Source organism: Neltuma alba, unplaced genomic scaffold (assembly GCF_004799145.2).
Source record: "Neltuma alba isolate B1F8T4 unplaced genomic scaffold, ASM479914v2 tig00011485_pilon, whole genome shotgun sequence".
In the NCBI taxonomy this organism is placed as follows: Eukaryota; Viridiplantae; Streptophyta; class Magnoliopsida; order Fabales; family Fabaceae; genus Neltuma; species Neltuma alba.
Window position 1 is genome coordinate 466,451 of NW_021636154.1, and position 12,310 is coordinate 478,760.

The window sequence follows — 12,310 nt, forward strand, 5'->3', positions numbered from 1 at the left end:
TGGGCATTACGGGCAACTGGGCTTCATGAACACCCCTAGATAAAATAGTGCTTCCATGTTAAAAATTTAATGAAGTAACTTATAAATAAGACCAACCTTCTCTCTCTGCCTTATAAATAAAACAATAAGAGTGGTTTTTAAATTTGGTAACTATAACTCAACTTTTAAACTTTAACTTTAATCTCTATCATTTTAAACATTTAAAACTTTTTTCCCTATATTTTTAAAAATATCATAAAATTTAGGGAACTAAATTTTAAGTAATTAAAGATATAAAGATTGGATTATAATAAATCAAAGTTTAAAAACTGAGTTACAATAAGTTAGAACAGGTCTGAATGGCATCCAATTAAAATTTAAAAACAAAGTTACAATTAAGTTAAGATTATAAAGACCAAAGAATAATTTTAAAATAATACGAAAAGGCCAGGCTAAAAGCAGTCACTCTTGAGAGAGTGCGTAATAGCTCCCTGATCAAGTATTCTTGCACCGAAAATGAATGGGACTAGGTTGAAGCTCTAGGATGTAAAAATGCTTTATACTACAAATTTGTATAATATAATCAAATTGAACATGAATTTTTTTGTTTTGTTTTGGGACTCAAAAACATGATTGGTTTGGATGCTCTTCAATGCGCTTTCATTGCAATTCTTGATCACTCACATCAAATTCAAATAGAACAAATTGGCTTGTGCTTTTAAAAATTATTAAATCTAAATAAATAAAAAATCAATCCAATAGTCCAGGGTTACAGCCATAAGTGGAGAAAAGCCACCCCCCAAATATTGCTTTACCTGAACCTTTATTCAAAAAGATTTCAAATTCAAAGTTTTATAATCTAGATTTTAGGGGGCATAAGATAAGAGCACGTGTTTTCTGCCCAAAAGGAGAAGAATCCAATCCATCCAAATTGATCCAAAAGTAAAAGACGGGGGAATCCTGATGCTACATACATTTCGTTGGCTCCATTAATACAGCCCCCACAATTCAGCTATCCACATTTTTTCTTCGGGGCTTGGGCCACCCAATTTGTCTGTGCTGCCCTTTACATCTCCATTCCCATCTTCTCATTTCTTTTATCTTTACTTTTTATTCAGTTTCGTAACTGAATTCTTATTTACTTTCTATGTTTTATATGTTTTATAAAATAAGATTACACATTTCATGAAGCTTGGGGACTAAAATTTTAAGTAAGGACTGGATAATATATAGTGAATTAAAGTTTAAAGACCGGAATTCAATTAAATCAAATGATCTTAATTGCATCAAGTTAAAATTTAAATATTAGGTTATAGCAGAGTCAAAACAATAGGAATTAAAATATTAATTTTGAGAGAATTGCAGTTAAGTCCTAAAAAAGAAAACAATTGTTATAAAGTCTCAATAACAATTAAGCAGCTTATAATGACAAGTTTCATAGTAAAAAAAAAATAATTTCTTACTTGTCATTAGGACTTTTTGATAGTTACTCCTCCGGTCTTTAATATGAGACTTGTTTAACTAATTTGATTAGATTAAAAAAATTAGATAAGTTAGTTAATTATAAGAAATATGATATATTTTTTTTAAAATACCATAATTATCTTTTTTAATATCTCATCTCCCTCTTCTACTTGATTGTGGTTGAGGGAGATCCATAAGAATAATTTAAAAAAATTGATAAATATGATAAATACGTTTTATATTTAGAATCAGAATCAACTTAATAATTATGTCATGTATTAAGGGCGGGAGAAATTTTTTTATGGGCCTCTGTTGCAATTCTCCCATTAATTTGCCCAGAGTTAAAATGCATTGACTCCGAAGGCTTGCCAAAATTAGGGTAGGTCTCACTCTACTCCAAGCTATCACGGTGTATGAATAGTATTTTTGTCAATTAGACCAACTTTGACTGCTGTCATAAATTCATACGCACGCATAAAAATATGAATTTTAAATTTGTATGTGACCCCAATTCAAGCTTCCTTTTTTGGATAATAAATAAGTTTAGGCAAATTGAGTCTTATATTAGAACTAAAATATATTTTCAGACTCATAAAATATTTACAGAGGTGAAATGAATACCTAGATTTTAAAAACATCAATCTAAATTAGAAGAATTCAAGTGCAAGGCCGAAATAGAATGGAGCGTTATGGCGGCAAAAATAGTAACATTAATTGATATAGATTTCACGATTGAAGAAAATGAATAAGTACAAAGAAAGGCAGGAAAAAAAAAATCGGAGGATTAGGAATAAAGCAAAGACAGATCTATTAATTGGGAGACACAAAATGGTCCGACTGATTGTGACTTTAATGGTCGCCAGCATCATCGGATTCAATTCATATTCCAGGAAGCTGTCAACACTGGTGGGAAAATCACAATTCAAATCACATATTAAAAAAAAATTAATAATCTCAACCTTTTAAAAGTGTAAAAATTAAGACTTCAGATCAGTAAGTCTTATATGAGATTGAGTAGTGACTATCCTAATCAGATTTTGAATTGACACGCAATTCTATTATCAACCTTGCAGGCTTCTAAAGTGTGGATGATGCCGAAAGACCACTAGAGTGAAGAAGAACATTGATGAAGTATAAATTTTTAAAGTGATGGAAAATAAGTAAGGTTGTGATTAAAAACAATAGCAAATAAATGAAATTGTCCTTAGTAAATACCAGCATGGTTTATTTATGAAATTTAGAAACTCAGTTATAAATCTTAAAAAACTAGTTGCAAATAAATTGTAAATGTCGAGATTTTGTAAATATTGAGAGCTCAACTTTGTGCAGAGTGAAAATTAGTTGATAATAATTAAGCAGCAAGTTTAGGAAGATTCGTGAATTACAAAATTTTAATTGTAATGGGAGAACAAAAGTTATAAATTGTAATAGATTTGTTTCAATTAATATTTTGATTTTTATAATTAAAAATTTATAACAGGATACTTAGGATTTACAATTGAGTCTGGACTTCACAAAGCTTCCATAATTTATAACTTATTTATAATTAAGTTGGTAAAAAACACTTATTTATAATTAATCTTTTGATTTCCACAACTAAATTATTCTACTTCTGGTTCTAATTATAAGATTTTATTTATATACTATAAATAAAATTTTATAATTAAGAGCGGATGTAGTGTTAAACTCTTGCTGATCACACATGGGCATTTTTATCCATTTTTCTTAAATCTAGGCCATTTTCTGTAGTTTCACAAGTTTACCTAGCCGTCTTTTTCTTGAATGGTCCTTTTGGGTAACTTCACCTAAATTTCTGGCGGCCGGCCTAGGAAAATTTACAATTTAGAAAGTGCTTACATAAATATTGTGTTCATATTAATAATAGTGTTTGAATCCATACAGTTATGCTTTGCAATAATTCTCAGGTAGTTCAAAATAATTCAGGGGAACAGAGATGTAAACATCAGTCTTAATAAGCAGGCTCTACTTAGATAGAGTTTTTTGTATTTAGTACGTCAAGTTTTTTAATTACATATAATTATAGGGAAAATTTTACTGTAGGGCCGCAGAAGACAATTAATATCAAAGAGCTCCCAAAACTTTCTGAAACCTCACTGCAGGACTAAGGGACCAATCTGATATTAATTTTTAGAGTGAGACTACAATAATACCCCTCCCTTTTTATTTTATTAAAAAATAAATATTTACCAGAGTTACTGTTCCGCCACCGGCGCTCAGGTGGCCGCCGTCGGGGTCTGGTCACCGGTGGCCGGAACAATAACTCCGGCGGGACCTCTGGTGGCCGGAGTTTTTTTGTTTAAAACAAAGTGGCCAAGGGAGGGTTTGAACCGAGGACCCCTTGGCACACTAAAAGAGTTGTAACCACCAACCCAAGCAACCCATTCAATCATAAAATGCAAATAAAACTACATATAACAAAATAAACACAACAGTCCAAATATAAGTGAACAAGTGAAATTAGACGATTTACAAGTGGAATTCAGAAATTTGCAACAAAAGTTAGGCAATTTACAAATAACATAATAGAAGTCATAACCCAAAATGCAAGTGTTTAGGTGCAAATGAGCAAGTAAAATTTGAAGATTTACAATAAAAGTTTATGGATTTACAACCCAAATTTGGTAAACACAAGAGAATTCACAACCCAAAATATAAGTGTTTGAGTGTAAGTGAACAAGTGAAATTAGATGATTTACAAGTGGAATTCAGCAATTTACAACAAAAATTAGGCAATTTACAAGTAACATAATGGAACTCATAATCCCAAATACAAGTGTTTAAGTGTAAATGAGCAAATAAAATTTGAAGATTTACAACAAAAGTTTATAGATTTGCAAGTGAAATTCGACAATTTCACTTGCTCATTTGCACTTAAACACTTGCATTTGGGGTTATGACTTCTATTATGTTATTTGTAAATTGTCTAATTTTTGTTGTAAATTTCTAAATTCCACTTGTAAATCGTCTAATTTCACTTGTTCACTTACACTCAAACACTTACATTTTGGGTTGTGAATTCTCTTATATTTACCAAATTTGGGTTGTAAATTCATAAAAGTTTATTGTAAATCTTCAAATTTCACTTGCTCATTTGCACTCAAACACTTGCATTTGTGGTTATGACTTCTATTATGTTATTTGTAAATTGCCTAATTTTTGTTGTAAATTTCTAAATTCCACTTGTAAATCGTCTAATTTCACTTGTTCACTTACACTCAAACACTTACATTTTGGATTGTGAATTCTCTTGTGTTTACCAAATTTGGGTTGTAAATTCATAAAATTTTATTGTAAATCTTCAAATTTCACTTGCTCATTTGCACTTAAACACTTGCATTTGGGGTATGACTTCTATTATGTTATTTGTAAATTGTCTAATTTTTGTTGTAAATTGCTGAATTACACTTGTAAATCGTCTAATTTCACTTGTTCACTTACACTCAAACACTTACATTTTGGGTTGTGAATTCTCTTGTGTTTGCCAAATTTGGGTTGTAAATCCATAAACTTTTATTGTAAATCTTCAAATTTCACTTGCTCATTTGCACTTAAACACTTGCATTTGGGGTTATGACTTCTATTATGTTATTTGTAAATTGTCTAATTTTTGTTGTAAATTTCTGAATTACACTTGTAAATCGTCTAATTTCACTTGTTCACTTACATTCAAACACTTACATTTTAGGTTGTGAATTCTCTTGTGTTTGCCAAATTTGGGTTGTAAATCCATAAACTTTTATTGTAAATCTTCAAATTTTACTTGCTCATTTGCACCTAAACACTTGCATTTTGGGTTATGACTTCTATTATGTTATTTGTAAATTGCCTAACTTTTGTTGCAAATTTCTGAATTCCACTTGTAAATCGTCTAATTTCACTTGTTCACTTACATTTGGACTGTTGCGTTTATTTTGTTATATGTAATTTTATTTGCATTTTATGATTGAATGGGTTGCTTGGGTTGGTGGTTACAACTCTTTTGGTGTGCCAAGGGGTCCTGGGTTCAAACCCTCCCTTGGCCACTTTGTTTTAAACAAAAAAACTCCGGCCATCAGAGGTCCCGCCGGAGTTACTATTCCGGCTACCGGTGACCGGACCCCGACGGCGGCCACCTGAGCGCCGGTGGTCGGACCTCCGACCTCCGGTGGCCGGAACAGTAACTCCGGTAAATATTTATTTTTTAATAAAATAAAAAGGGAGGGGTATTATTGTAATCTCACTCTAAAATTAATATCAGATTGGTCCCTTGGTCCTGCAGTGAGGTTTCAGAAAGTTTTGGGGGCTCTTTGAAATTATTTGCCTTCTGCGGTCCTACAGTGAAATTCCCCCTTTTTTTATATGCTTATTTTTGAAATATTATTGTTTGTTTATAAGCTCACATGACAAAAAATAGGATACATGACTTTGTGGACTGGAAAACCTGACATAATATATATATTACCTCTGGTTTTTTATATAAGAGCTAATTAACTAAGTTAAATAGATTAAAAAAATTAGTTAAATTAGTTATTTGTAATAAATAATTGTTCTCTCTCTTAAAGTATCTTTACTAATTAAGTATCTTAGTTAAATTAATATCATTATAAGAACCATTTTAAAAAATAAATAACTATAAAAATAAATAAAATAAAATATTATATTTAAAATTAAAATAAAAATCAAATGAGTTTTTATATTAAAGATTGGGAGGTAGTATGTATATAAATAATTTGCCTTAAATATTTTTCTCACCAAAATTATTTTTTCTGGGAAAGTGAAATTATGTCTTTTTTTCTGTGGGAACTAACATGGACGCTTTGCATTTGCAAAAGCAGCGGCATCCTCATTAATCGAAAAACTTTTGTGCACGGAATCGCCACATGACACTAATACCTATAAAGTTGGCAAAAAAAAATAAAAAGAAAAACACTCTATGCTTCTAAAAACATAGACGCAATCAAATCGTGTCAGCTAGAGAATGTTTATTCGGCTAACGTTTGTTCCTATCTTCTTTGGATAAACATGCAATAATTGCGATGGATATGCTTTTAAAATTGAAACAGTTAACTTATGACTTATGTATGGGCCAAAGAAAAACAAAAGAAATTCCCGATCCAGTTAGCTAATTTTTTTTAATGACACTGAAAAATCCAGATTTGGAAAATACTGATTTCAGATTCTCAAAACTTAAATCGATTTCAATGTCCATATCTGTATAGTTGCAGCAAAACTAACATTCGCTTCCCAAATATTTTCAAGGGAAAAATGTTGATTACCATTTACCAACACTGCAAATTGATATGCAGATTGAGGAATGGTCAGAACTCAGGTAGAATAATGATAGGATAGGATAGGATAGGATTGAACAATTTAGGGGGGTTTAGAGGGGCCCAGTCTTCTTCAATGACTTCGTAGTATATATACTCCTATAGTTCTATTTATAAGATAACATAGAAAGTTTTTTTATCCTATTTATAAGTCATTTTATTAAATTTTCAACTTGAATGTATTGTCTTATCCTTCATTTATTATAATATAAATAATTATTTTTTTAAAAAGTGTATATATTAAATATGAGTAAAGTTGAAAAATTGTTATATTTTAATAAAAAGTTAATGCATTTTAAAGTTTTATTTAGTCTATGTAAAATATGCTGAAAGTGCCTTATAAATAGGATAAGAGGAGTGTATATTTTCAGTAATTAACTGTGAGAGAGTATCTAGGTTCATAATTTATATTCACCAATCATGAACACACACCACCCATTTTAAAATTTAAGTATATAAATGTAAAAATTATTAAAAATTCAAAAATAAAATTAACATACTATTAACAATACAAATGATCATTTCTTAATAATTACTGCACTCAATACTTAATATAAGAGCTTGTTTGACTTTTATTTTAGTGCTAAATATAAGACTCTAATATATTTTGTCTCTAATATTATCTATTTTTTTAAGTTAGTCATTATAATAACGGTAGTTTTAACCAATATACTTAATTAATAAGGATATTTTAAGAAAGATAATATCTATTTATTATAAATAAATAATTTAATTAATTTTTTAAATCTACCTAAATGAATCAATTAATTTTTTTATATTAAGAATCCGAATTATTGATGAAATTGACATATAGTATAAATAAAGAATATTTCTTAGGGAAAATTACGTACAGGTCTCACAGAAGACAGTTTATTCATCTAAGGTCTCACGAAATGTCAAAATCATTGACAACTCCCAAGGGACCTCAGAGTAATATATTCTACTTGTAAAATGACATTACTGCCCTTCACATTCCAAATTCACATTTGCTCTGTCATTGCGATTTACAACCTCAGCAGCGACTATTAACAACCTAATGAGAGGGCGTTAACAACCTAAGCAGTATCCATTAGCAACTTACTTTATAGAATCATATAATCTCCATATAAGAGTAAATTATAACTAAATAGTATAATACAACAGCTTTAACACTAAAATGGAAAGCTTTTTTATATCATTAAGAATTTTAACTAAACCCAATAGGATTATAACAACATTTTAATGCGAAGATCCATTTACAACCTCAACGGTGAGTATTAATAACCCAAAGAGAGCTATTGACAATCTAGGCAGTATCTGTTAACAACTGACTTTATAGGATAATATAACATCAAACAACTATATAAGATTAACTTTAACACTATTTAGTTATAATTTAGTTAGTTATAATTAGAAGTTATATTATTCGATAAAGTTAGTTGTTAACAGACACTATTAAGGTTGTTAACAGTTTTCTTTAGATTATTAATACTCACTGTTGAGGTTATAAATAGATCTTCGCATTAAAATGTTGCTATATCTTATTGGGTTTAGTTAAAATTCTTAATGATATCAAAAGCTTCCCATTTTAGTGTTAAAGTTGTTGTATTATACTATTTGGTTATAATTTACTCCTATGTGGAGGTTATATGATTGTATAAAGTAAGTTGTTAACGGATACTGCTTAGGTTGTTAATGCCCTCTCATTGGGTTGTTAATAGTCGCTACTGAGGTTGTAAATTGTAATGACAAAGCAAATGTGAATTTGGAATCTGAGGGGCAGTAATATCATTTTACAAATAGAATATATTACTCTGAGGTCCCTTGAGACCTGTCAAATGATTTTGACATTTTGTGGGAGAATAAATTGTATTCTGTGAGACCTGTACGTAATTTTCCCTATTTCTTATAAACGCAATCTCGGCAATTAATCTCCTCTCGAATCTCACCCGGCTGATCCCAAAACCTTATTTTCACGCGCTTCGTAAAGCGGCGCGAATGCACATATTGGGCCCAAGAATAAGCCACGTGTCCTACACTGCTCTAATTTTCCACAAGCCTGGTTATTTTATGATCTCCCTCGTTCCTAACCCTAGTCTAAGCTATATATATCCGCACCGCTCAGTTTTCATCTTTCTCTTTTCTCTCTATTTCCATTCCTTCGCTTCCTCTGCATTACTCTTTCGTTCTTCAATTCTCTATTCCATCCCAGGAGCTTCCAGTTGACAAACCTTGATTAAAAACCCTAACCTATCGCATCAGAATTTTAGTTTGCTAATGTGATTTATTTTCTTCTTCTATGAGTGTTTTCGCACTCACCGATTTACATTCCCACCTCAAACTTTGAAAGAAGCTCGATCAATGGCGGAAAGGAGATTCCGGGTAGGATATGCGCTCGCACATAAGAAGCAACGGAGCTTTATACAAAACTCATTGGTGAGCCTCGCAGAATCTCGAGGCATAGACCTTGTTCGGGTCGATGCGGACCGGCCGCTGGTGGATCAGGGCCCCTTCGATTGTGTTCTTCACAAATTGTACGGTGACGATTGGAAGGCTCAGCTGCGGGATTTTGAGCGGAAATACCCAAATGCGGTCATCCTCGACTCGCCTGACGCGATTGAGAGACTGCACAATCGTATTTCCATGCTGCAGGTGGTGTCGGAGTTGAAGATTGAGGGCCAGAATGAGACCTTCGGGATTCCTAAGCAGATTGTCATATACGACAAGGAAACTCTACTTGATCGGCTTGCGTGGGAGAGTTTGAGGTTTCCGGTAATTGCGAAGCCTTTGGTGGCAGATGGGAGCGCCAAATCGCATAAAATGGCGCTTGTTTACAACCACGATGCCTTGAACAAGCTGAAGCCGCCGATTGTATTGCAGGAGTTTGTGAACCATGGTGGTGTCATTTTTAAGGTGTACGTGGTTGGCAATCATGTAAGATGCGTCAAGAGGAAGTCTTTGCCAGATGTTGAGGACAAGCTTGATTTTTCAAAGGACTTGTTGTCGTTCTCTCAGATTTCGAATTTAGCCGCCAACGAGAGGATTGATGATAAGTACTATGAGATGATGCATTTGGGTGACACAGAGATGCCCCCGCAGAGCTTCCTTACCGACATAGCTCGAGGTTTAAGGCATGCGTTGAAGTTGAACCTTTTCAACTTTGATGTGATTCGGGATTCGAGATTCGGAAATCGGTACCTTATTGTCGACATTAATTACTTTCCGGGGTATGCCAAAATGCCGAATTACGAGTCTGTATTGACAGACTTCTTCTGTGATGCAATGTGCAAGAAACAAAAAGAACAAATGGTAAAGGGTCCGGATGAGAAAGTTAGCCCGGAGATTACTGTTTTGGATCAGCGTCAGATGCATAGTTATGGCGAAGATATGAGAAAAATTGTTAGCAACACTTGTAGTGATGAGGATGAGGGAAGCCTTCCAGTTTCACCTTTCAGTATGGAGGAGAAAGAGAATTCTGTCCAAGTCTGATGCTTTGTGTCAAACACTGTGTATCTCATTCTATCATTATCATTGGTGGTTTTGGGCAACCAGAATTTGCTTAATGGACCCATGCCCCGATTTATGGATAGACGAGAGTTGCACATTCTGTTTAAATAGCCATTGGTACGGTGGTGAAATTAGTTGGTTGTTTGTGCCTAGTTTAACCTCTTAACATGTATATTCCATCCACCATTGCTCTGGAGATAGGTACTTCTCTATTACCCTGAAGGTCTAGGAAAGTCGTACTTCGAGGCTGAACTTGCAGGAAAAAAATGTTTTACTTCTTTTTTCTTTCTAGTTAGATGAAATAGTTACCATTTTGTCAATCTTATCGTCATTTTGTTTGTGCTTTGTTTGCATTGATTGTCTTCATGATCTTCTTTTTTAACTGATAATACTTAATTGAGGGTCCTGCTTGGTTTAATATTGAGAATCCTGAAGTGATTGTTTCTTAAAGATGATAAATTGAGTGAAAAAAGATAGTTTGCATTTACATTCGCCTTTCGTCTATCTGAATAAAGGATGGTATGCGATATGTTATCAGCAAAGAACACACAGATTTAAATTGCAGAAACGAGGCATGAAAATGCAAGTTCTTTATTTGTTGGCTTTCTAACTTTTATGCTGTTAAGCAATAAACTTAATCGAATAGATGAAACAAACTTTTTCCCCTTGCATCAGTTAACCCATGTACCGCAAATCATGTAGGGCTATGTTTTATTACCATCTGGTTGTATGAGATTTCTGAGATAACAATTTCATCTTCTTAATCAATTACGCTTTTAGAATGGTTGATAATTGGTCGGTCATAGACCTTCGTTGAGATGATGTCAAAATATGCATGAAAATTAATATTTTTGGGTACAGGGAGTTTCCTTTTGAAGTTTAACAGCTTTGCCTTTGTGATAAATGCATGGACTTTGGACGGGCTTATGTCCTGCATTTGTTCTCCTTGCATGTAGCTGCTTGTATGTGCTTATCAATGCTTTATCACATCTCGAATCATCATGCAGGACTTAAAACTGAAGTCTGACATGGGGTTGGATCATCCCTATAACTAGCATATTCCAACTGAAACAAATTTGTTCGAAATTTTAAATGCTACGTGCTGCTGACGGATGGCAATGCCAATTGGGTTTTGTTGCCAATATAAAGTATCACTTATTGTCATAACTAGTATTATCTTCGTTTCTGACATGATTTATTTGGTTGTAAGCCGATTGGGTTTTGTTGCCAATATAAAGCATTACTCATTGTCATAACGAGTATTATCTTCGTTTCTGACATGAGTTTTTTGGTTGTAAAGACAATGCATATTCTTTAAGGTATTTGAAATACACATCACTTCCCCCCTGCAAACATACTTTTATACTCTGAACTGTAGTCTACTGGGCATTGAAAGATCTTGTTTAGGAATGGTGCCTGAGATGGCTACAAATTTATTTTTACTTGGCTACAAATTTAGGGATGATTCTCTTTCCGAAGTTTCACATATTACTATTTTTAGATTAATAGTAGCAGATGAGACGGTGTACCTTATGATATATTCCTACTACTTCCAAAATTCCTTGTTCTTCGGCTCTTAACATTTCTAGACATTGGGGCCTTCTTCGCTTAGCTGCTACTGCCTAACAACTTTTTGCTTGGAATTTTCATATTGCTAGCCATTGGATCAGAATTTTTCCAGTGAGGAACTTTGTCAAATGTAATATTCAGGTCTTGCTTTCCATCATATGTTAACGGTTTCTTCCAATTGACATTGAATGTTTAATTCATTAATATAAAACTGCCGTGGTCAGGATCAGCCGTGTAAATGCCTGATTAGGTAACTTCGCTTGAGATATCGCTTTCTGTATATTTATACTACATATTAGGTGGACAGCAGCGGAATGTGATTTTTTCTGATGGATTCTGTAGATCACTAGTCCTTTGAAGGATTGCAAGATAAATGGGCTAACCCAAAACAAGGAAAGGCTATGTAGAATAACATATTTCCGCTGTTGTTCATTGATAATTGTGTTTAGGACTTGTTTGTCTAGAAATTTAAGGAGTGCTAGACC

At 32.8% G+C, this 12,310-nt stretch overlaps 1 protein-coding gene across 1 annotated transcript; it reads left to right on the top strand.

Moving 5' to 3' along the window:
- Positions 1 to 8,892: 8,892 nt before the first annotated feature.
- LOC114714101 (inositol-tetrakisphosphate 1-kinase 1-like) lies at positions 8,893 to 10,536 on the top strand. The gene has a single exon (XM_028898790.1). The coding sequence runs from the start codon at positions 9,111 to 9,113 to the stop codon at positions 10,236 to 10,238; it is 1,128 nt and encodes a 375-aa protein (XP_028754623.1). The 5' UTR covers positions 8,893 to 9,110; the 3' UTR covers positions 10,239 to 10,536.
- Positions 10,537 to 12,310: the final 1,774 nt, after the last annotated feature.

Bases quoted from the DNA above. Each gene is read 5' to 3' on its own strand.
- LOC114714101 (XM_028898790.1), top strand. From the start codon at position 9,111: ATGGCGGAAAGGAGATTCCGGGTAGGATATGCGCTCGCACATAAGAAG.